This window comes from Zosterops lateralis (genome assembly GCF_965231275.1).
Source record: "Zosterops lateralis genome assembly, chromosome: 2".
NCBI classification, from domain to species: domain Eukaryota; kingdom Metazoa; phylum Chordata; class Aves; order Passeriformes; family Zosteropidae; genus Zosterops; species Zosterops lateralis.
Genome location: NC_139763.1, coordinates 81,764,584 through 81,790,857, shown reverse-complemented (window position 1 = coordinate 81,790,857; position 26,274 = coordinate 81,764,584). Strand labels below are relative to the sequence as shown.

At 40.1% G+C, this 26,274-nt stretch overlaps 2 protein-coding genes across 3 annotated transcripts in view; one reads left to right on the top strand and one right to left on the bottom strand.

Annotated features, from left to right (window-relative positions):
* The window catches only part of TYR (tyrosinase), a gene marked incomplete at both ends in the record, with an annotated part of 40,845 nt that extends 17,944 nt beyond the window's left edge, over positions 1–22,901 (top strand). The window contains 3 exons of the mRNA XM_083882236.1: positions 1,749–1,896; positions 20,319–20,508; positions 22,686–22,901. Of these exons, the coding sequence (XP_083738362.1) occupies positions 1,749–1,896; positions 20,319–20,508; positions 22,686–22,901 (554 nt within the window). The remainder of the gene's footprint in view (positions 1–1,748; positions 1,897–20,318; positions 20,509–22,685) is intronic.
* A 100-nt stretch (positions 22,902–23,001) lies between these two features.
* NOX4 (NADPH oxidase 4) overlaps positions 23,002–26,274 on the bottom strand; it is a 118,158-nt gene continuing 114,885 nt past the window's right edge. The window contains exon 21 of one of the 2 annotated variants that reach the window (XR_014589295.1): positions 23,002–23,061. The gene's annotated coding sequence lies outside the window, so the exon portion shown is untranslated. Of the gene's footprint in view, positions 23,062–24,246; positions 24,358–26,274 lie in introns of those variants that run through there. The other variant, XR_014589296.1, reaches the window with a different exon arrangement.

Genomic DNA, 26,274 nt, shown 5'->3' with positions numbered 1-26,274 from the left:
ATAGATTCAGAAAGATGGATGGTTACTCTTGTATTTTTGTTCTTAAGCTCTATGGTTACAATTTGATTCCTATTATAAATACCAGTGGGTTTGTGCCAGATGCTCTCCCCTTGTTTGAAGAGGTTGACTGACAACAAAAAAGCCCAATGAGGGAATTAGAGTGGCAAAGCAATGCAATCATTTCACACAGAAGATCCCAGCTGGGTATAAAACTCAGATTTCCAAGTTCAGAGTATGACCCTACTCATAAGGCAACTGCACCCATGTCTCAATTAATACCTTGTGTGACTCAGAGAGGAGCAAATCTGGAGCAAAACAGCAGAAACTGTGGACCCAAATTCCATGTTACACATTAGGGTTTTCACAGGGAAGGGATTTTTTTTTCATACTCGCTGTAGTTCAGTCCCCTGAAGTGAACACCCACTGATAGTTGGCACATTTTAGATTTTCTACAAAAGGAATCCAGCTTGCAAAGTCAGAAATTGCCCTGTGGTGTGAGTCACAGCATCAAATAGCAAGACTGTTGAGAGATTCACTTCAGAATTATATGACTGATTCTCATTCATACACTAGTTCTTGGTCTAAATAAGTAAATAGAACAAGTGTTGAAAGTCCATTAGGAATTTCCCATAGAAAAAAGCTAATATCTTTATTTTCTCCACCTTGCAGATGTAATAAACTGCAACAATATTTGGGAAACACTGAGGATCAATACAATGATCATATTGTTCATAGCTCTTTTTATTTGATAATTAAATTTGTGAAGATGTTGTAATGTGCCTCTACTATGCTTCCTCATCCTACAATTTACAGAAATTCTGAGAGGATGACATCTTCAGTAACCAAATAAAAGAGATAGATATGGGTTATGGGTTAAATATCAGAACTAGGATCAAGTTCAGAAATAGACTGGGAGGACAACACAGCTTTTTCCTCTTATTCTCTGGGAAAATCTCAGAGAAAGATCAGATGGTTGAGTTGGCTTTTACTAGGAGTCCTTGCAAATAGTTTGGAAGCGCAGCTGATGAGATGATGAGTAGGGCTGTAACATCGGAGCTAAATATAGACAGGCTGCCAAGATAAAAACTAATGCACAAACTTGTCTTCCAGAATTTCCTGCTTGGGAGTTGGTCTGTGTAAACTCTTGCTAAAGCCCATCTTTTAAGTGTCGTCCAAAATAACAGCAGTCCACAGACTTAAATCCTGCAAGTCTGACTGTTAAAGATTATTGATTACTCACCAAATCCTTCTGTAGAGATTATAGCTTGTATTGTGTTGGCTCCTATCAATAAAAGAACGTGTTCTATAGAGACAAATATTTAAAAATTACTAAGTATATGATGAGATAAAATAGCCAGTATAGCAGCCTGTAAGTGTAGAGATTAAAAATGAAAATAAAGTGAATAAGTTTTCTGAACATAAATAAATGTCCACACATAAATGTCTATAGGGATTATGTTGGGTTTTACCAGCCAGACAAAATGAACAAAGAAATTTGAAAAATATAAAGCAATTAAGCATTCCATGCTGCATTAGCGACATGGCAGGAGTTTTAATTTAGCTTATTTTAATTTCATCTTTGCTATGCCTTCGAAATATATTAGCACTCCTTTACAAGTTTGCCTAAGCTCTTGTCTAAAAAGCTGAATGTAAATGAAGGGAAAGTAAGTACTTTGATCTTCAGTGTTACTGGAAAAGGAATTATACACAATGTCATATCAGCATATGATTTTCTCTCGAGTCTACAGGCTTTGCTGATCCGCAGACTGCGATATCAAACCCGGCGCAGAGCGGTTTGCATAACGCACTTCACATCTACATGAACGGCTCCATGTCCCAAGTACAAGGCTCTGCAAATGATCCTATCTTTGTAATACACCATGCATTTGTTGACAGGTAAGTTTCATTTTCCTTAGTAAAACTAATTCACTATGTGGGGTTTTTTTACAGTGGGCTTTTCACCTGCATTTTGGAAAGTGGAAACATTTTACATGTTTTTACATGCACAACATTTTCAGACATGTAGAAAGGAGCTGTGCTGTTATTTGAAGGCACGTGTCTTTCCTAACCAGTCTGTATGTTCACTGGATTAAATATAATTTGATGAGTTGACAAATGCACTTTACTTTTATTAAAAAGGTAAAAATAGTTCTTCAGTGATGTCATAATGACTAATATATATGGATGTGTATGGCAGGAAGTTTGGATCAAAAGTGAGTGACTCATTTTAACACGACTGTAATCATTTGGAGCAATTCCTTTACATTCTAAATGTCAGGGCTGTTTTAATTTCTATTCCATAAGGAAAATCCAAGCCTGCTATTCATAAATAAAGAAGAAAAAAATCCATATTTAAGTGTGACAAACAAAATTGTGACTGCCTCTTGATGAAAGAGAAAAGTACAGCTGTGCAGAATGAGAGGAGAGCAAACAGATATCATATTTATTAATAAGAAAGGGTAGGAGAGCACAGTTTTGGCAGAAACTGGTGAAATTGCTACATTAAGGGCAGCATTCTGAGATCTCATTTCTGTGTCACTATATTACATGTGAATGGCTACAAACAATTTACTTTGGATTGCATTTGGACCAAATTGTGATGACTAAAGAGCAATTAAAAAAAAAAATAAAATAAGCCAAGCAAAGACCTGTAAAAGCCACACAAACAGCACTTTTCTGGAGCAGTTTATATTTTCTTATCCATCTTCTACTTTTTCTCCTTTGAATGTTACTTGACTAATGCCTTGCTTAGGACAAAAAACCCCAAACTATTACCCTGTACAAATTTCCATAAATTTGCATGCTCAGAAATCTACTGTTTAAGACTCAGCCTGCATGCAGTAAAGTGCCTATTGAGATGAACACCAAAATGGTTTCTTCTTTTGGGCCACTGAGGCATGCAGCATAGGAGGGATGCAGATTGCATCTTGCAAGCATCTTCTTGCAGTCTGAGGCAGTTCACACCAAAACTCTTATGTAAAACTTTATTTATTTAACCAAAAATTAGTAGATGTAAAAAGACAAAATTGAAGTTGGGCTTCTTCTCTTTGTATATATTTAAAATATAAGATGACTGAAAAAAAGTTACCGTTTATATCCAATTAATATATATATATAAAATAGATTATATATTTGGTGAGCCTACTGAATATATTCCCCATATTTTTCCTATCCAGAAATAGAGCATCATGTCTTAGCAGGTCACCCAGGCATCAGTGAAATGGTTCCTTCAATGGCTGACCTATATGTCTTCTGCTCCTCATATCGTAGGGTATAATTAGTCTTCTGGAGGTGTCAGTTTTGAAAATCTTATATGTGAAAAGCTTTTCTTGAGGAGATTTTAAAAGTTACACATTGTAGCTTAGCTGTGATTTAGCATATCCATGCATCGACTGCTTCACAGGATGGATGGATGAGGGTTTTGAGTGTGGTTACTAATCTTAAGCTGGTGCCTGAAAATTAACTTTCCAACATCTAGGCTATTAAAAAGAATGGATCAATTGGATATACAGAGGAAAGGAACACAGAAGAGAAAAAAAATATGTTGTGCCATATCAAATGAATTGTTTTCGTTAGATATTGACACTCGAAGGAGACCTATGCACCTCTTGTCTCCTATTCATTGCAGGACTTAAATAGCACCTTGGTCTTCTTTCTGACCCTTTCCACAGACAAACTGAAGTCATAGTCATTAAGAGTCCCTGGAAATAATTCTCATAACTGTAGTTGTTACCAGTTTTAAAAGGCAAAATTATTTGCAAAAGATAATTTCATTAAGCTGTACTAGTGTTGAGGAAATAAACCACTGCACAGGCTCTCTGGGGGCAATAGAGATATGCATGATCCAACCTCATCCCATCTGTGGCAGAAAGGCATCACCAGTGCTCTGCAGCTGCTGTGGATGTGGGCCTTAGTACACATAGATGTAAAATCTGAGAATAATGCTGCCTTTTGTGTAGGTGACAGAAATGCATTAGCCTGATTTAGGTTACTTAGCAGCCCTATCTGTGACAGATTAATCATGCTTTTAGTTATAATTAATAAGCAGGTGACTGATAGGTACATACAGTACATTTTAGAAAACCCTATTCCTCTCCTACGTAGACTTGGAGGGCTGCAAATAAATTCCTTTCTGAGAGGCAAGTAAGAATACAAAGGGTAAAGGAAGTGGGGCACAGTCCCCAGAGCAGCAGAAGCACATTTTTTGGTCCTTATCAACTTTCCTCATTTGGGCAGAATACTTTTGAGCTGACTGCTATCACAACATTGGGCCAAAGGGCTTTTAACTAACTTTTCAACTGTATCTTCTGATAACAACAACAACCACAGTTCTGCTGGGTTTGCAGAGGCAGGGAGCAGCTCTGTGCCAGGAAATCAAGAATGGTCCAGCACTTTGGGCATCCAAGTAGGATCCCACAGGAATTTCCTCACTCCACTGAAAATTCCTTGGGTGAAACCCAGCACGCAGCTTGGTCTCCCAAACTTTCACCCCTTGGAGATGTGTTTCCTTCCCATCGATTTCAATTAGGCTTTTGAGGAGCTGTGGATCTGAGCTTGAGAGAACCCATCTGTACAGTGGGTGATATTAGATGCCTACGCAGCAGGGATGCTGTCAGGGTAAATGCATTAATGACTGTGAAATGCTCAGCTACAACCATAATAGGAGTGATAGCAATAAGGCAATAGATCATTGGAACTGATTTTGCATGGAAACATATGGTACAGAGGAGGATAAACAAGTGTATACGGAGCCTGCTGACAGGTGTAAGCCAAATGTTAGGAGTTACTTTCTAAACAGAGCAACAGTCAGCCTACCATCTGCTGTCCCTCACCTTCCCTGCCCAGGCCTGATGCACAAAAAGAGGGAAGGATAGATGAAGCAGAGGTGCAGTTGAGACCCCTCAGGTGAAAAAAAAAACCAAAAACATTGGCTTATAAACACTTCCATTTATTTTTTTTTTTTAGGTCATTTCCTCTCAGTAGTGCAGATCCATGAAGGTACCCAGGCAACAGCTGTCTTAGCAATGATTAATCAGTCTCCTTGCCTTCTTATTTGCTACATCAAAGATGTAGAGATCAAATCTCAGTGCTTGGTAAAAGCAGGTGACCGCCCTCAAAATTATTAATTGTTAATTGTTTGGCTTTAAAAAAAATAAAAATAAAAAAGATGCAACAAAATATACATTCAGCAAAAACAAGAGCTTTTTTAGCCCTCTGAAGCATTTCTCTTAATTGCAAATCCTTTTACTATTCAGATATGCTCTACAGTCAGCACAAGGGAATAACAAGGGAGGAGTCAACCCACTCAAGCTGTAAGGAACAGCTGCACAGGCCATGAAGACATGAGCCCACAGTCCCATTTGAGATCAGTGGGGTGTTTTCTGTGCTCTGAGAAAGAAACTCTTTCCACTCTGCTGGATCTTTTAGATGTTTCATTTCTAGAGGCATGTAGCATTTTCATCTGCTCTCCCTGCACTTCTTTCCTTTGAATGTTTCAGCTTTCTTTTCATTTATTTCATACCTCTATAACTCTGGGTTTACACACCCCAACCCAACAATTTCCCTAAGAAAAGCCAAATAGCAACAGGGAATAGAAGTTGTCATTAAAGATCTCCTTACAACTTTATACCCATTCAGCAATTAATGCAATAGGGCCTCAGTCTTCATCTTGTTCCTAAGTTCTGCAGCAATGGGCAGGGTTTATTACAATAATGCGGAGGACTTCTAAAGGCCCTGGTTTTAGAACAAGCAATTTAGAAATAATTTTCTGAAGACACACAACAGATGTGTAAGATATCAGTCTCTCGCATCTCTAAAGTCTAGTATTTGTTATACTATTTGCATATCAGTCTTGACCTAGATCCAGATTGCCAGTTCTAGTGATGCCATCATTAGAAGACCTGTTTTCTCCAGCTATCATAAATAACTGCACAGCTCAGAATACTGCTGCAACCACCATCACATTGACTCAATGCTCTTCTTATGTCCAAGTGTTCTTCTCTGTCCATACCCTTCTGCTGCTTCTTTGTTCTCATCACATCCAATCAACTGGTTTCTGTTGTGGAGGCCCTTCAATGCTCAACCCCAAATCATTGTTAAGGAACTCATGTACCCCTCCAAAATGTTAATTATACCAATCTCCATTGTACACCTTTTTGGCATTCAGACAAGTCCCTCCATACTCCTCCTTAGTTGAGTGCACTATTGCAGTCCCAGTGCACAGGTGTCTGGTCTTCCTTCTATCTGTTTGCATCTCTCTGTTGTGCCTTGTCCTGTGTGCATATTTTAAGCTCTGTCATTAAGGGACTATCTCATTACACTGGTCTGTGCAGCACCTGGCATAACCTCAGCCTCTGACTGTGGCTTTCAGGTACTAAAGAAACCAGGGGTAACAATTGCTTCATTTACTGTCGCATGAAACAGCAAAGACAAGACATCCCTGATGGACATCCCTAGACATCCGTAATCTGATCAGGAGCAGCCCATTCTCTTAGCCAGCTTTATGTACACTTTCAGTCCCTGTGGATTCAATATACTCACCTCAATGACAGCACCTGCTTCCACTAAAAAAAAAAAAAAAAAAAAAAAAAAAAAAGGGGGGGGCAGCACTATGGCAAAATTGGAAAAAGTGATTTTGTTGCAAAAAATTCCTTAACATGATAAAATTTAATTTTCACTCCCAGGAGATGTCAAAATAAAAGCTCCTTAGTTTTTGCTCTGTTTTTGGAAAAGAATATTTTTGTTTTCTCTTGAATGTCATCTCAGGGTTTTTAAACCAAAAAATGGCACAAGAGAAAAACCAAGTTGTTCTCTTGTTTTGAAATGTTGACAGGAAACAAGAACTTATTTTAGAAGTTAAAAACTATTTACTTCAAGGATTTGGAACATTTGGAGGAATGCATTCAAAAAGAATCGTCATAAACTCTTGTAAGACAATCCCATATTTCCAGACTTGTTTAATACATGAAGTAAGAATGCTTCTTTACCCTGAAATGTCTCCAGTGGCAGACAACACAGATAAATCATGAGGCTGAGGAATTATTTTCTCCCTTTGGTATACAAAAACTTAAAGACATCAAAACTTTTGACTGAGGTGTAGCTGATATGGAAATTGTAGTAAAATAATATATCAGCTAATAATAAAGCAATCTAAAAATTTAAAAAATTCTTTATAAATTCTATGATTAATTTTATTCCTTGATATGGGCACAGCAAGGCTATTACTGCTTTTTGAGGTTATATTTGCAAATTACACAGCCCAGAAGTCATATTTTTCTGGAGCTGAATGAGTTACAGCTTGGAGCCACTTGACATCTATTAGACAAAGGCAGGTCAAGAGGTTGCCATAAGCAATATCCTGGGAAGAGAGCTCTGATCAGCATGCACAGCTACATCCCACCAGCAGGCTCTGTGGCATAGCAGCCAGATAGCTCACTCTCACCCTTCCCTGATATTTAAAAAAATCACCTTGTTACAGCAGCTCCTGCACATAGAAAGCAGCTCTGTTCTATCACAAGGGACTTAGAGGAAGAAAACTGCTCTCCAGCAGAAAGTCTGAGATGAGGGTGGGCCAGGAATGACTTTGGTCACAAGCTTTATTGGCACACACAAACTCCTACAACAAGTATGAGATACAGAGCAGATAAGTACAGAAGGCGGGGTGGAAACTTGAGCATGGAAGTTTTTAGGAAGGAAATTTCTACTTTTTTTTTTTTTTTTTTTTTTTTTTTTTTTTTTTTTTTTTTTTTTTTTTTTTTTTTTCCCCTTGGGAATGTCTACAAATGTGCAGGAGGACACCTGCTCCCTCTGTTACCACAAGCCTTCTCCTGGCACTCAGCAGAGCTGCTAACCTTTCCCTCCTAACCTCTCAGGCTTTGTAGCATGTTAACCAGTGCTACTCAGCTTGTTTTATGGAGCTGACTCATTCAAAGTGGGCTCACTATGTGGGCAGAGTGAGTTCACATCTACTGCGAAATACCACAAAAATATATCCATAGAAAGCAGAGTGTAAGTGGGAAGGATGGGGTGTTGCTGAGAAACAGCTCCCCAGTATCTCTGCTCTGATATCGCTGCCTCTGGGGCTGAAAAGCAAATCACAGACCAAGATACTGAGCTGGGCTCAACCATCTACTTTAGTAAGCCTAAGCAGTTGCAATTGCAAAGCACCCAAAGGGATGCAGCAACAGCTTTGGAGGGTCACACCACCTATCATCTAACACATACCATGGCTAGAGGCAAAAGTGAAGGAGTACAGATTTAGAGCCTTCCTCCCCCAGTGGACAGAGGGGGACAGAATATATGTAATACACTTGAGGGTGCACCTGCATTTAAAGTAACCTTAAATAAGTCCTCTGGATATCCACAGATAGACCATAGAGTGGCAGACGTAGAGAGCTATAAGGACAAGGATCAGGCTCTGGAGATAAATAGTCTTTTTATTGATTAAGCATACATGGAACCTATAGTGCTGCTGCTTCACCTTGCTTTAGGGGAATGGCTAGAGAAAGGTTAAAGAGTCCTCTGGATCATCTGTGAAATATAGCAGTTAGCAATCTCACCTGCCGTGTCGTTATTCAGGCTAGATGTTTGTAATGATCCATTCTGTTCATAAAAGTCAATTATATAGCAGGTTCAGTTCAAACAGTCCCATTTAAAGTGCAAGTTTCATATCAGTCTTACTGCAAGACTTTAGTTCAGCCAACACAATTACTGAATGGATCACTTCATACACCACATATTTTGCAAACAATTACTGGCTTTTAAAAGGAAAGGTTATACTGCCCTGGAAGTTCATAAGAGCTGCATGGTTAGTCTTCACCTATTCTCTTAATGCTGGAGGAGGAGGAAGCTCCCTGTGGCACAGCAATCAAAATGAGCTCTGATGCAGACAGCTAGCATTTCCTTCCTGCAGCACTTTTGCAATAACAGCTGATGTAATTGTTCAAACTGTAAAAAATCACAAGAAAACATGGTACTTTTCTCACCCACATGTAGCTACCTCCTATTCATCAAAAGAAATTATCACTTCACTTCCATAGATGTGATTTATGTATTGTATGCCCTTGTGAACCTCAATAATGACAATCTTTAGTCTCAAAAGAACTGAATTGCAGAGCATAAAAGCGGGTTTCATAGTGTCAGTCCAGCTACCTCCACAGCAGTCCATTTTAATCTGCTTATTATCTTTCTCTTCAGGGAAAAGTAGTTATTAAACTTCGGAGCAGCTGGCATTTTTACTATCTCTGACTTCAAGTGATGTTTTTGTGTTAGCAACAAACCACAGCAAAAATGAATCTGAGAAATGTTACACAGGATATACATTCCATCAAACGCTAACTTCTGTGTTCAATGCTGCACAAGGTTGCATTTGTATTTCCTTATTTGCAAAGCACACAGGATACCCCATTATGTCTTATCTATAACTTGGGGTTTGCAGTGTTGGACAGTATTGGAGACCTAAACCTGAATGGAGAACAATTATCTGTAGCCAAACATGTAGCTCTGGCTTGTCAGTAAGAGGTGAAACAGCACACGTGGTTACAGCTATTTAAGGAACAAGTATTTCTCTCCTGTACCTCAGAAAAGTCATTTGCAACTTTCATTGGTGTTAAACAAAGGCTGACTTGACTAAGAAAAACAACAGTTTAAATCAGATATCTGACAGAATCTCAGTGCAGCTAATCCTCATTTAAACTAATTTCTTTCCAGCAGAGGTACAGAATTCCCACAGGAATTAGATTAATTTGCCAACAACTGGGTTAGGCTAAGGCACTACCTAGTCCAATGCTAGAGAATACAGACATCCCTCTGCACAGATTCCATAACATTTTTTCCAACACTCAGCTCTTGTCTTTAGAGTCAAGCTTAGCTTACCCATTATCTTCCTCTTCAGTAGAAAAAAAACTCTTTACATGGTAATATAACAGCAACTGATCAAATTTGGTCTCAGCACTTTTTTCATCCTACCCAGTTTTCTGAGAAGGCAAAACCCAGTAATATTTCAGTAAATGTTCTTTACTGGGAAAGTAGGCTACAGTACAGCATGTTAAGCTTAATGGTAGGGGAGCCCAGGCTTGAATGCATTGGAATTGAAGTCTCAGGTAGCTACATGACTTTCCTGGGAAGGGTTAAGCAGTTTGTAATGTAACCAAAGGAAATTGTGATAGCAAATGGGGAATAGAACTGCAGGACTTCAGCGACCCTCTCTGAGAGAGGAACAGAGAGCAATGATGTCTGCTCAGGATCATTTTCTCTGAATTCTTTGCAGGACTCTGGTGCTTGAGCAGCTTCTTTTCACAAGAGAGGCTTGAGGAACTGGTGAATTATTTTATTCTGGGAGAGAAACACTTCAAGGACTACATGATTATTGGAGCAATGAGGGGAAACTATATAGCCTTCTGCAGCCAAATGAGCATGCAAAGCAGCAATGAGAGATGCAACTGCATCTTCCCCAAATAGCTGTGGAAGCTCAAGTTGTCTGACATAAGGAGGAAAAGTTTCAAATGGAAAGTCTGAAGACCCTTCACTTAGTTCTACAGATGTGTTGAGGGTGTTTGATAGATAAGAGGAAAAATTTCTAAATCGCATTAGTAGAGGAAATATTAAAAAATCTCATAAATTACATGGAACTGTGTCAGGGGAGACCTAGGTTCAAAAAGGAGAAGCTCAGGAAACAGTTCCCTAGTTTAGGGAAAGGTTCTTCACCCAGAGGGTTCTTGGGCACTGGAACAGACTCCCCAGGGAAGTGCTCACAGCACCAAGCATGACAGAGTTCAAGCATTTGGACAACACTCTCAGGCACATGGTGTGACTATTGGGGATGTCCTGTGCAGGGCCAAGAGCTGGACTCAGTAATTCTTGAAGGTCTCTTCCAACTCAGGATATTCTATGATTCTATGAATGCAGCGGCTGCAGTAACCTTGAAGTTTTCAAGAAAGTGGGGCATAGGCAAATTGACATCAGTTTTCTCTTAGGTGGGATTGGATGCATGGGACTACACCCTTGTCAATTCCTTCCCTCTTGTTTCTTTTATCTGACACTTTCCAAACATCTAGTTTGTGCAGTGAGAACAAAGGAGATTAAATGCTTGTAATGAGATCCATGAAGCAGAGCAGTGCCAAAATCCGCAGGTGTCACATGGCTCCCCAGCTCTGGTGGTACTTTGTAGTGGCTGGGAGGGTGTCAGCATAGTGTATGTTATTATACCTCACTCAGAGAATGGTACTTTAGGAGGCAGCCTGCAACCAATTATCAATCTTGCTGAATAAGGAAGGGGCTTTATGTCATCTGCACGTTGTGCCTCCATGTTTCAGGTGGTCTATTCCACTCAAGTTCACAAAAAAATCCCCATTATTTGTTCAGAAGATGAAGTAAAGGGAAATAATGAAGTAAGCCAGACCTTTCCTGAAAATGAATATTCATTGAGGGGCTTAGAACACGAGCCCTATGAGGAATGGCTAACAGAGCTAGGGTTGTTTAGCCTGGAGAAAAGGAGACTCAGAGGGTGACCTTATCACTCTCTACAACTCCCTGAAAGGTGGCTGTGGCCAGGTGGGGGTTGGTCTCTTTCTCATGGCAGCAACTGACAGAATAAGAGGACACGGTCTTAAGTTGCGCCAAGGGAAATATGGGTTGGATATTAGGAAAAAGTTTTTTACAAAAAGGGTGATAAAGTACTGGAATGGTTTGCCCAGGGAGGTGGTGGAGTCACTGACCCTGGATGTGTTTAAAATAGACTGGATGTGGCACTCAGTACCATGGTTTAGTTGAGGTGTTAAAGCATGGGTTGGACTTGATGATCTTGAAGGTCTCTTCCAACCTAGTGATTCTGTGATTCTGTGAATTCATATGCATATACATGGGGAATACATGCTCTGGGAAAAAAAAAAATCAGAAGCACAGCATTATGTGGGAAGTGAGCTCCTTCTGGTTGAAACATCTTTTATTTTTCTGTTTTGTGCAAGTCTATCTTTAAAGTGTTGACAAATCTAAAAGCCCAAGCCCAATGGCACCAACAGCCTCATCTTCTTTACTTGTTTGGATGATCATGATGAAAGCCTGTTATGGGAAAACATATAAACATATAGAGATATATACACTCACAGCTTGGATTCTCCAGTAACTGGCCTTAGGCACCCAGTGTAGCCACACCCCCAAGCCCCTGTTCTGAGCTGCCCCACCCACAAGCAGGCACACACATGCAAGCATGCATGCACAGGTGTCTCTGGTGGCTGGCCCAGGGACTGGCATAGGAGTAACTTCACAGAGGCACTGAGAGGGTTTGCAGAAGAGGCAAAGTTGTCCAAAGATCCTTGCTGCATGCTGCAGCTTGGAATTGATGATGGAAGCCCCTGGATGTTCTCCAGCAGCTGGGACTAGACAGAATAAGCACTGTAACCCAGGGCAATCCTCAGCAGTGAGTCATCAGTGGGGGACACAGCCTCAAAGGCTTTGGATGGTTTTTCACAGTAATTGAGGGCAGCATCTTAATTTTTAATCAGACACTTGCATTATGACGGTGTAATTTGTTTACAACCTCCCTGAGAGCCCCTGTAGTGTCCTTAGCCAACTTAAAACAAGAACAAAAAAGAATACTGCAATATAACTGCATACATTGGCAAAGAGTACAGTGCCTTGACTTTACAGTCTTAGCATCAGCACCTCTTCCAGGACTGAAGCACTGATCTTTCTCCCAAATGCTTGGGATGGGAATTACCTGAGGTGACTTTGCAATACGAGCTGACTAGTGCCAACTTTTAAAGTGATGACTACTGTGTAATCACAGTCCTTGGGCTGGCATTTCAGCTTTGTTTAATTTATTTCCTTTTTCTTTTCTTTCCAAATGCAAATATATGTTGCTTGCCAGATTTCTTCTACAGCATGTCAGATCTCATGATACTGAAATAAAGTGTAAAAGTGAGCTCTAAGCTCAATGTTCTGTATTCTTTCTGGCATAGTCAGACTGACCTCACCTCAGTCTCACAACTGGAGATGAGGAATCAAAGTCTCCATGTCAAACCTGGTACAACAAAGGACATGGCTTTGGGTTTGAACTGGACAAATTAGTGGCTTACAAGGCAGCCATCTAGCAGCTGAATGGTTAATACTCAGTGCAGGCTCAGTCGAAGCACAGGTTTATTAGGTTTATTGAAATTGTGCCCTTTGTTTCTCAATGTTGCTTCAAGTCAGTTTGACCTGGTACATAGGTTAAGAAGAAGAAAAGTCCTGCTTGGTAACTACTGCTACCCAGAGGTATTCACCTCAGTTTCTCCCTTGTGCTGGTACTGGTCATCACACAAAAGAATAATGTAGCAGAATCCACAGCTTTAACCAACCTAAACCATACCAGAACAAATGAAAATAAAGGAGAGGTTTGGTTTTAAACAAAATCAGTTCCTTAATGCTGTTTATGGAATGTTTGTGCAAATGCTTACAAGGAAAGTGAGGACAAGGAGAAAGGAGGAAATCCATACTGTGCCCCCTGCAGTGCAAAGGACTCAGAGTGACCGTGAACCTTCACCATAAGGTGACTGCAGTCCTTCCACTGGGCATGCCTGCAATGCCACTCTTGTTCCTTGTTGTGTGACAGAAATTCATATAGAGATACTGAACCCTTTCTTTCCCCCTTCACCTCTCTCCAGCTGTCCTTCATTGCAAGGTAGAACACACTAGATTAAATTTTTTTGTTAAATCTTCCTGAAGAGACAGTTAGTTTGCACCACGAGCCAGTGGCTCTGAGGTGCCTCAGTCTTAGAAATGGATATTTAAGGTCTGGTTTCTCCTCTTACACTCAGTCAGTCAAGACCACCGCTGCTCATGACTATGGTAGCACACTTGGGAAATGGCCCTTAGAAGGGATGCTTTGCAAAATGATAAAGAAAAATGCCTATCTTTATTATTTTTTTTACTCTACTTTTCCTAGATTTTAAGATTTCCTTCTTGTGAGCAGTATCTTTCCAGAGTGCACAGTACTGTCTGGAACAGTAGGAAGGAATCCAGCCTACATACAGCAGTGCTTTTATACTCTGCCTGGTATTTCCCACTGGCAGCATAAACCCAGTTATTTCATGGCTCATCCTTTCATTAGTTATATGCATATATTATTCATAAAATGATATGAATTCATATTTTTAGTAAGAAAATATATATTGGTGGCTTTTCTAAATCATCTTCAAATCAACTCTATTTTCCCACCACTTATTAAACCACAATGGGTTTGTTTGTTTGGGGTTTTTAATTAATTTTCTGCTATGGCTCATTTAATTTCATTTTGTGTAACCTGGTATGTGTAGAGCAGAACAAAAAAAAAATACTTGACTCTATTTATACACAATTAAATAGAAGTGATATATCCATGTCTTTTATAGATGGGCTTTAATTTTCACCATACCACACTGCAATATTTTGCAAAAGCAAAGTATATTTTCCCTGAATGAAAATTTAAACTGACAAAGCATCTACATAACAGGTGGGCATCATTATTACTTTTTACCACATACCAATTCTTTGGAACCTATTAGAGCTGATACACACAAGAATTAAGCTCATCAGCAGTTACAGTGACCTGTATACAGATATATAGGAAAAAATTTAAATAAAATTGAGATTCCATGCTTTGCAGTGGTATAACTTAATGCTTAGGAGTGCCACAGTTTGGTACAAACTGCCCCAGAGCTGAGGTCCCACTCCCATACAGTGTGTCTGGAATGAATTTAGGTAAGTTGTTTTTACTCTCTGCCTATTTTGTGTAGAGTAAAAAGAGGCCTGAAAGAGTCTCTAAGAATTCTTCAAAATACAGGAAAAATATTCTTTGCTGTTATGATTTTTTGGGAATCCTTCTGACATGGTTACTTTCCTTAGCTATTTCTGATCAAACATGGCTTATGACTGAATCAGACCTTAAGTGATAGTGAATTTATCATGTCCTGTGATCAATTTTTCCAAGATTTAAATATAAACCTGAGCCTTATTTTAATCTACAGTTTTCTAAATCCAGCCCATTGTACAATATTAAAATTATATTTACTCTAAATAGAAAATAATCTTTGCATAGAGTGCTGATTATCATTATCTACTAATTACTGTGATATTACACTCACCAGAAAATAATTTCTAGTTTGGAAATGTACTTTAGAGAGACTGAGCCTCTCTGACTACTAAATATGAGACAGGGCATCTTTCAAAATTCAAATTACTCTTCAACCTCTTTCAGTTCTTGGGCCTTTTATATGGGACATTCAGTTTGGGCACTTTGATTTCTTCAAGAGAAGGAAGAAGTCTTCCAGATGCAAACAGTATTTTCTCTAATCTAAACAAAATTATTTTTTAATCTGCCCAAAGCCTTTAAATAAAAAGTACTCTTTCAAGTCAATTTTGCTTGCTGCTGAAGAAATACAAAGGGCATTAGGACTATCAGGAGACTAACCTCTATTTAATTTAGTTATTTTCCAGGTTTAAAACTTCTCGTTCTTAAGCTTTGATTACCTGTGGCCCTTCTAGGTAGACCTATCATCCTCAAGGATCTATGGTTTATTCCTGCTAATCCCAGGCCGGGTTCTCTCCATATCCATTCTCTTAATAAAATTCCCTACAACTTTTGGTTAGCTCTTCTCTTCTTTCCTTTATCCTGTCTTGTCTTCCCACCAGGCTCACATCCCATCTGCTCCCTTAGCACTGCCAGCATCTCCTGAGTGATGCCAGTCCAGCTGGAATTGCAGTGCTAAAAAAGCCCCTGTCACAGGAAAATATCACTTTCAGCTATACAAATAGCTAATTATTGCTCGCTCTCTTTGTCTGGATGCTGAGGAGGAAAGTAACCAACCAGACTTCTGCAGGAGCCAGGGAGACTTCTCTATTTCTCACTAAATTTATGTCCAATACCCTTATTTTTTTGCACAGAATTATTATGGAGATTGGATATAGCAGAGCCCTGATCTGAGACTTTAAATGTTCTTTTTGTCACCTTTAGTTAAATTATGTCAAGAAAGGGAAGCAATAAGGAATAAAACAGGCCTGAAGATGCCCTTCCCTCATGGTCCTGCTTTGTTAGGCTCTCAGGTCCAGGGAAGGATGCAGAGGTTTGTACACAGAGAGCATAAGAGCAGTGGTTTGCCAAGATAACCAACAACTCTAGGGCATTAAGATCTGCTGCTTTGCCACAAACCTGGCTTTTCTACCAGGATCTTTGTCCCTCCATGAAGGGACCAGCTAATTACCTCAGCATTTTGTCTCTCTGCATGTAGCGTTATTTCTGCACATCTAAGCTCTTCCAAGGTTGTAGCTCCTAAGAAAAGAACAGGAAACAACCACACATTTTCAAGATACTAAAGGGAAATAACTTACATGACTGCTTAGGGGAAGAAAAGAAAAGCTTTTGTCAGCTGTAAGCAGATCAACATCTGATGATGGAAACACTGATTTCCTTCTGTCATGGAAACCCCATGCCTGTTATCGGATTGAACAACTCTCCATAGACCAAGGCACATGGAAGAATTGCAGTGATCCATCATAGCTGTTCAGATGTGTTCCCTTTGCCTTCAGGAAAGGATAGCCCTGCATGATAGAGAAAATATTTGATGTTAACTACCTTAAATATAGCCAGGGCTGGAGAAAAAAACCTTCACCTTATTTGAAGGAAAAAGTATTCTACAATGTTTGAGTCAGTGATCACTGACTGAAGAGAGTGTGATTGCTTTCTCCAAATATACTTTTTTTTTTGGCCCAAATATTTTCAATTAAAGTCCCCAAGGACAGGAGCACTGTGCCAGTGTCACTACCTGGCTGACAGCAAAAGCCAAAGGCTACTTCAGAATTTCAGTTTTCCTTAAAAATGTATGAAGGGAGTTAACAGTCTTGGCTGGGGAGTCATAAAATGTAACTTTCTGATATGAAATGGCTTATGGTGCCCAAGGAGAACAATTTGTACTTTACCAATAGAAATACAGCTGAAGTTGTGCCCTGTCCATGGGCTTTCCTCCGGAGCTGGATGCAATTTGTAGTTTTCTTTCTTGCATTAAGTTGGGAAACTGTTTTTGAAAAGCAAGAGTAAGGTCCTTCTTCCATAACTAACAAAAATATGAGTAAGGCAGGGAAATGGCAGTGCCCCCCTTAAAAGGAGACATACAAACAAATGAAGTACATGTAAAAAATATTACTGATATACTAAACCTGTCAGTTTTCTCAGGCAAAATTAAAAAAAATCCATCAACCCTCTCTTGAAAATACAAATTACCATGCATTGTCTGGCCAAGAAAAAAATAGTGTTTTGAGTCTATCCTACTAAACAAGCTGAGAAAAAGCATTTAAATTGAAATAATAAATGCAACTTCACCCAACGATTTTATTAACAAGCAGAATATGATCCTAATCTTTCAAAGTGTCAAATAAATCCCCAAAGCAAAAAAAACCCAAAGACTACTACAAGATAAATGCACAAGACTAGCTGTTCTGAAGGGAGTTAAAGAAAATGTGACTCTTAAAGCCTTAAAAAATGTTTCTGAGATTTCTATGGTGGCATACAGATATGTTCAATGAAAGAGATTTCATTGAGAGCCAAGATGATAAGATCTTGTGCCAGCCAATGGAGAGAATTGTTCCCAAACAACTCAATGAATTGTGCAACACATCTTGTGCATCAGCAAAACACAGGATTTAGAGGCATATGATCACATCTGAATCTAAAGTTCAGCTGCAAGGGCAGACAATTCAATGCTCCTGCTACTGCTAAGCAAAGCGTGATACCTCATGTGGGAACCACACTGCAAATGAAGGAATCCAAAAGAAGGAATCCAAAAGTACATATGTTCATTTCCATGGAAATGTTTTGCATTTGCATTCTGCTTGAAAGATTACTGGCCTAAGGATTCTTATTGAAAGCTTTTATGTAACAGCAACACTTAACTCATGTAGTGAGGATGCTGCATTTCAGGGCATTTCTTGCAAAGCTATTTCAGGCAAATGACGACTCTTAGCTCTGAACCTTGTGCTCATCAGCCCTCCGTATTTTCAGATTGTGACTGCTCAGCATTTTCTAAAAATCAGGCCCCAAGAAGTACCTCAGGAAGAGCATTCCAAAGTTAGTGTATGGATCATCACCAGACATTAAAAATCTGATCCAAGCCCTACCTCTGCCTTCTTAAAATATTGCTGTGTTCCCACAGCCAGAGTCTCTCTGCACCTCTAACAACCTTGTACTGCAGAGAAGAACTATCTCAGCTCCCATCTACAACTGCTAGGAAAATAAAACTCTGATAGTCAGGCTACTTTACCCAAGGCATGAGTAAAAGTCAGGCAGGGAAAAGATTGGAGCACAACACTTCCCCACATCCCACTCCTCCTCAAACTAAATTACTCCTTTATATTCTATGTCTTTTTTAGTGACTACTGAATTTCTTCATGCTGTTCTCAAAGATTACACAGTTTCCGTTTAAACTTTCTTTAGATAACTCCAGCTGAAGTCTTTGTATTGTTTAAATTTATCCATCTGATGTATTGTTTAAATTTATCCATCTGAAAGCTTCAACTAAACATTATTATTCAGATAAGAGTTTTTTCCAGACAGGTTTGATGAAATTAACTGAAGAAGAGAGACACAAATGAAGATTTAAATCAAAATTAGTATCTGCATTGTAAAGGGTAGACAAGGTGTACGATCACAGTCATGTTTTCATTTTTTAGAGGTTTTGATGCTATAAAGAGAACCAAGATTTTGGCCCTACCTATATTTTGCTGAGCACTGAGAGGGCTTTAATTTGGTGGGCTATGCAGAATGTTTCTCAATATTTCTGCCCAAAAATAAGAGGTTGAAATCTACTGGCAGAATTTCTTGATAACCTGCAGAGATTCTGATAACCCTGAGCACTTGCATTTAAGGACTATATTTCTGAGACAACCTGAGTCCCTGAATAGCTGGGGGAGAACAGGGGAGGGAAGTCCATGTCCTCTGCTCAGTGGACAGTGTTGGGGAGGAGCAACCACTGAGCTAAGATCTCCATTAAAAAACAATTTACAAGTCTCTAGATCATTTCTATCCCTTACAACTGATAAATGAATCCCGCCCTTAGCCTGATGTTGATAATTACCTCTCACCAGTATCTTCAGATTTAATACAGAGTCCTCTTCATGCAGAAGATACCTGCATCTTCTTGCCTTGCAGCATTTTTCCACGTTCCCTATTCCAACCTGGCACACTCAGGTGAATAAACACAAAGGATCTGAGGATTGAAAGTGAAGAATTGAACAGAAAAAGCTCAAAGTGAGGAGAACTCAGAATGTTTTGAAAGGTTCTTAATTTTGCTTTCCAAACACATTTAGTAGTTAAGTTGAAAATGCCGCTTTATACTTCCCCTACTGCAGCCTTTAAGCTTTCTGCATCCAAGTTAAAGAGCAGACACACAGCCCTGTGGTGACAGACAGCTGATGGAAGAAATTTTGGAAGAGAAATATGGAATGGAGCAGATGAGGCTGGAGGTGTGGGGAACCGTTTCTATTGGGTTTACAGGGCAAGGTTTTGGGAGTTAGGGGGCTACAGGGTTGGCTTCTGTCAGAAGGCATCTGAAACTGTCCCCATGTCAGATGGAGCTTGTTCCAGATGGCTGCAAGACAGATCTGCCACTGGCCAGAGCTGAGCCCATCAGTGACACTGGCAGTGTCTCTGGGATAACATATTTAAGAAGAGGTAAAATAGAGCTGCACAGTTGCTGGGAGAGAGGAGCATATAAAACAACAGAGCAGACACGAAGGTCAATGAAGAAGCTCTGTCTCGAGAAAGACACTTTACTGACAGCTGACCTGCTTTGTCAGCTTATCCCTTCTTCCTCAGATGTTTCCATTCCTTTGGTGATGTCCAAAGGATCATGATATAACCATACTTCATTGCAGGCTTGAAAACCCGTGCTAAGAAATTAGAGGAAGAGGAAACGGACAGAGCAGCTAGAAACAACATCATTCACAATGAGCCACAAATGTTTCTGAGAGTGAGGAGGAAGGACTGAGGTCTTTAATCTATTTCTCCCTATCCCTCACAACTACATGAATTGCTGAGCAAAGAGAGTGATTTATATTTATGGAATTTAAAAGGACATTCAGACTCTTTGCAGCACCACAGGCATTTGCTTTTTGTAGGCTTACATAGGAACTCAGCACTGAAGTGGAAAACCTCAAATTTGGATATTTGGAAAGCATTACACACAAATAAACACAAGAGATTGCATGCAAATTTGTCTCCAGCATTTAAAAAAACCCCATCACGTTCTTTTAACATTCAAGAAGAAAATTTCTGCTAAGGCCCATCATTAATTAACATGCTTTTTCTTCCACAGCATTTTTGAACGATGGTTAAGAAGACACAGGCCCATGCTAGAAGTATACCCAGCAGCTAATGCACCAATTGGGCACAACCGAGAAAATTACATGGTCCCCTTCATCCCTCTTTACAGAAATGGAGAATTTTTTAAACCCTCAAGAGAGCTGGGGTATGACTATGAATATCTGCAAGAACCAGGTAACATTGTAATTTTGGGTAAAAGGTGAAATGTAAAATTTGTTGCCTATGACCTGGAATATGTCTGTCATATGAGAAGATAAAAAATCCTTCTAATACCAGATTTTTCCCTGAATATAGTCTCAAATTGTACCTGCTTGTTTTTGCATTTTTGGTTTCATATATGTCATGGGTGAGCAACTGGATCATGGGTCAGGCACAAAGGGTTATAGGGAATGGGTGACATCAGACTGAGGACCTGTCACTAGTGGGTTCTGCAGGCCTCCATCCTCAGTCCTGTGCTCTTCAACATCTTCATAAATGACTTGAATACAGGACTGGAAAGGATACTGAGCAAGTCTGGAGACTTTACAAACTGGGAGGAGCTGTTGACTCCCTCAAAAGCAAGGAGGCCCTGCAGAGAGACCTCAGCAAATTAGAGGACTAGGCAATCACTAACCATATGAGATCCAAAAAAGGGGAAGTATCAGATGCTATACCTGAGACGGGGCAATCCTGGATGTATGGATAGACTGGGGAATGAGATGCAGGAGAGACTTAATCCAGGTGCTGGAATGTAAACTCATGAAACAGCCATATCAAGACCAGAAATACGTATACATATTTTTTTAATCAAAGACATTAGTTTCCTAAACTATTACTATATTATTCTTAGAATTGTACAGCTCAGACAAAGTGGCAAATACCATGACTTTCAGGAACTCTGAATCCTGAAATTGTACTGCAAGAGGAAGGAAATGGTAAAATACTTACCATTCAACAATTCATTTCTGTTGCCTCTTGACTCTTGCCTTTTCTCAGGGAAGCACATTGTCTGGAGCTTCCTCCTTCAGTCTCATCCGTATCCATCTGGAATACTAACAGAGGGTAGTCAGGAGGCCACACCAAATCAGGCAGCTTCCTGGCTACATCCCTTACCCAGGCCCAGGGAGGTAACATCTTTTCAGAGCACAGTGCATGTAAAAGCAAACTCGTGGAAGTACCATGACCCAGGAGGACATATGGATTGTTTTTCTGGGCACCAGTGAAAATGCAAGATAACAGGAAGACATTTACAGCCTTTGTGGGGGTACAACATTCTAAATATGGTTGAGTACATCTAAATCAGTCCAGATGCATAAACAGCATTCAAAAATAAACCACCATAGGAGTTCCTAGAGAAGGTGCCCATAGAGGTGCTCTTTCTTTTCACTACTAGATAGTAATTACTGTTAATAATGGTCTTTAGAGCTAGTAATTGGGACATGTGGATTCCAAATCCCCCTTTGTGCAAGCAGACAAGTATCCCTATTTTTCAAATTCAAGCTGGCACGTTGTTGAGTACCAGGTTTCTTTCCAGCCTCTGCTGTGAAGTGAGAGCCCTGTATGGCAAGGTTTTCATAACTCATTAAGCCATAGCAATAAAAACGGACACAGACACACACATTCATATCACAAAGCAAGAAGGCAGCTGATCATCTGACAGTGAGAAGCTGCCCTGGATTCACCATAGAAAGAGGATTTCTGTGCAGAATGCCACAGAATTGTTGTCTACTGCCTCTCCCCACACAGGAACTGTCAAAGCAAGTGGAATGCAGGTTCACAATTAGTGAAAGGAAGCTTTTTACCCCACTTAATATGTAGTTAAGGCAGGGATATTTTTGCTGCTAAAAGTTGTGACAAAAGTTCAAAGAGCAACTTGAAAAGATGATGGAAGGAGAAAAAAATCCTCCAACAACTATTACACACAACAACACCACATCTGGTTCAGGAAATCCCTGACCTACAAATTTTTGGAGGCTGGTGAGTATTCTGTGAAATCATTGTAATAGACTTGACCTTTTCTTAAACTCTCCCCAGTGTTCTGCCTCACTTATTGTTGCCAGAAGATGCTGAGCTAGGCAGGACCTTTGGTCATACAGTATCAAACTTCTTAGGTTACAGTCTGAAGTTTTGACAAAACTGTGAGGAGCACTGGGGACAGTGAACTCTGTGCCAGCCTTGGACATGAAGTTTGAGAAACAGACTATCAGGGCTGAAGAGATTGGTTTAAAACTATTTGCGGCTCTCAGACAATTTCTACCACTCTTGCCTCTTTATACTCAGTCTCCCAGTATTATCTATTTTAGAGCTTCCATAAACTGACTGTACATTGCATCATGTTAAATAATCTTTCTTTTTCTGTTTGATTTTTCAAGCCGTTCAGTCTTTCGAAGACTTTTTGACACCCTATCTTCAGCAAGCCCGTCAGATCTGGGCTTGGTTGGTTGGAGCAGCTGTGTTTGGAGGCATTGTTACTGCTGTGCTCACAGGGCTCATCAGGGCCTGCCAGAAGAAAAAAGGAGGAACTTCTTCAGAGATACAACCCTTGCTCACAGAAAGTGAAGATTATAACAATATAACTTACCAGTCCAATTTCTAGAGGCATCCAGTAACTCAGTCGTGTTACTAAGGTGCTAATCAAGAATGCAATGTTTGATTGATGTTTACAAATACCTTGTTGAGGTGTGCTGCAGAGACAGGATGGGCAGTCTCAAGCCTCTTATAACCTCCAATGTTGTAGCATCTCGTCAGATCCACTCCTACAAAAATCCCCCACATCCAACATCAGCTACGACGCCACCCAAAGAATACCATGTATTTCCTAAGCTTGATTAAATAATGCTCCAATGAAACCAGATCAGCTTGTGTGGTGGATTTATTGTATAATTCTCTTTTATTTGTTTTTTCACAACTGTAGGGTCCAATTCTGCAGCCCAACTCATATGTTTGGCACATGGATATAGTGACAGGTATCTGCATAATTGGTGCTACATCCACTCTGTGTTCGAATGTAGAAGCAGAAAGAGCCCTTTAGTTCAGTAAGCAAAATATACAGTGATGAAGGAGAGTCTGTCCCACAGACACATTTTCTTCTGGGATAGAAGAATTTTCCCTCTAGCTCCTATAATGTCGGTCCTTAATTGAATGCCATCAGCAGAAGAAAGAGGAAGCTCAGAAACCACTTCTCACTTGCTTTAAATTCTCATTAGTTGCTGTCTTCTATACTGCCTTGCATTTATCTGGGGAGCTGGGTGATTTTTAGGAGAGGAAACCTGGTCTCACCATACCCACCTCTGTTCCATTTATTGATTGTTCACATTATGGCTGAGTGGTGCTCAGTATGCACAGATTCCACCAGGTGACCAACATGTAACAAAACAAAGTATTATGGGTTGACCCTGGCTGGACAGCAGCTGCCCACCAAAGATATTCTATCCTCCCTCCTCAGCTATGCATGGCACAGATAACATAAGGAAAAGTTCATGTGTCAAGATAAGAACGGGGAGAGATCATTCACCAAATACTATTATGAGCAAAACAGACTTGATTTGGGGAAATTTGTTTAATTTTGATTTCCTGCCAATCAAAAGTCAGAATAGGATAATGAGAACTACTACTACTACTTCTAACAGTAATAATAATAAAATACACCTTCCCTGACCCCTCCCTTCTTCCCAGGCTCAAATCCAGATTTCTCTACATTTTCCATGCCAGCAGCACAGGGGGGATGGGGAACGGGTGCTGTTACATCCAAGATGTAAAGACCCACTCAATCTACAAAGGGAAAATGAAAATCCTGTAAGTTCCCAGGGGCTTCCCAGGAGGACTCTCCTGTTGGAGTCTGGAGCTGGTATGCTTTCGGGGTGCCCAGTCCTGGAGTTAGAACATGGCCAGAATATGTTGGAATTGTGTACCTTAAAAGGCCCAAATGTCCAGCTTTGAGACAGCTTTGAGACAATGGCTGTGGCAGTCTGGGACAGACTGACTGAGCTGTGACCCCTGGTTGGGTGCTTGCCCTGACTAAAACGCCACTCCTGTGTTTCATTAGATGTTTGCTGAAAAAAATGCAAAATATTTCAGAGTCAGTAAAGCAGTGTCATCCTTTGAAAAGTTGTTCTGATAGAAAAATCCTAACTGTATTAAACAAGTTTATTTCAGTCTTCTCAGTATTCCATGGTGATAGCATTTCACTTTCACACTGATCAAGTTTATTTTCACCAGATGTCACCCGCTTGCAAAAGCCATGGCCAACAAGTCATTTCTGATTCAACTCTTCAGCTGTTCGTGTCTTCTCCACAGATCACCAGTGTTCCCTGGGCCTCCCTCCTTTGGCCATGACAAATCACCATGTATGAAAGGATCAAAGTGAAGCTTTGGCTCATCAGATCTTCTAAATCCTACTTTTTGGCAGCTATTGACCATCCCTTTTTCCTCAAAACCATGTAATGCATAATTTATACTTGTGACCACACTCATGACCTATTTGTGAAAGTCTGTTTATGCCCTGCTCAGATCATTTACCAATTCCCAGGTAGGCTTTTTACTTTCTCTTTTCTTCAGTGAAGGATCTAACAACCCACTTTCTTTCTCTGGAAGTTTCATCACAGAGAACTCAAACTAGCTGTAACTGCTGAAAGAGAATTTTTATCCCTTTCATATTTGCAGGCATATCCCCAAGCAATTTTCCTGCTCACCATATGACCTGGAGACCACATCTGCTTTGAGAGGGAACAAAGAACACAGGCCTGTTTCCAACAGTCAACATGGTCTGCAGCCAGGAATAGATAGCACATTGTATATTAATCTTAGTAACTAGGACAGAACTCACACCAGCAACACCTGCTGGTTCTCTCCATCATTGTAGTGTTTCTGCTCGGACCAGTGGCCTGATGCCAGCTGGGAGTCAAACCCTTTGAGGGATGTATCTGACTCTGAGCACTGGGAAGCAGCTCCAGCTGCTTCTCTTTTCCGAGCAAAGCTGTTTAGGTTCCTTCAGCATGGGAAGCAAACACTGCTGCTGTGCCAGGTGTGGACTGACAGTGCCAACCTTAAAGCAACTGTTTTGGGACAGGAGACATCGTCCTGTAGACATGCATTCCCTTCAGCATTTTGGGGACCCTGCATCTTAGCTTGGACCTGCCACCAGGTTTTGGGTGAGTCAGAAAGAAGGAGAGGCTTCATTTATCACCATGGCACTAAATGTTTTCTAGGCCACCAGCAATGCCAGGAGACATTGCGCTTTCTTCTCTGAAAGCTACAAACGCAATGGGCACATTTTTTTTTCTTCTCAGGGTCATGCTTAAGGTTGTGTTTACTCCTGTGCTCAGACATATGTTGAATTAAATGCTGAAGCTCTTCATAAATGTTTCCCTGAGATGGATGCTGGAGCTGCTTTTTTTTTTTTTAAATTGGGAATGAGGTAATACCATGAGGCTGTGCTTGCAATGTGATCTCACTGAATCAGAATGATCAGAGTTTAAATAAAATCCTGCCTTTACCTTTTCCTCTGTCTGGCCCAGGTATCTTGAAACAAGAAACTTCCCATTGCCATTAGGCAGCTGGATCAGACTTAGGGAATCTGTCCTGACAGGATCAATGACAAAAATAGGACATAATAGTACTTAGTGCTTGAAAACCTACATCCTGTGTATGTACACCAGGCAACCACATAAACCTTCACCCAGTGGGCAGGATTGTACAAAAGTACTTGTTAGATGAAGAGCCCAGTAACTAATGTCCAGGGAAGTATTTGCAGCATCAGCACCATGTTGTTTCACATAACGAAAAAAATTCAGAAACCTAGAGCATACCTGATAGCTTCATTATAAAGTACTCAGCTTTTCATGTCTCTGGCCTTTGCAAGAGACTGTTACCTCTGTCAAGTTTTTAATTTTCTAGCCTAGTCTCTTACTTCCTCATACTGTTACGAGTCACATTTAGTCAAGGCAAGACAATAAACAGCTGTCAGTTTT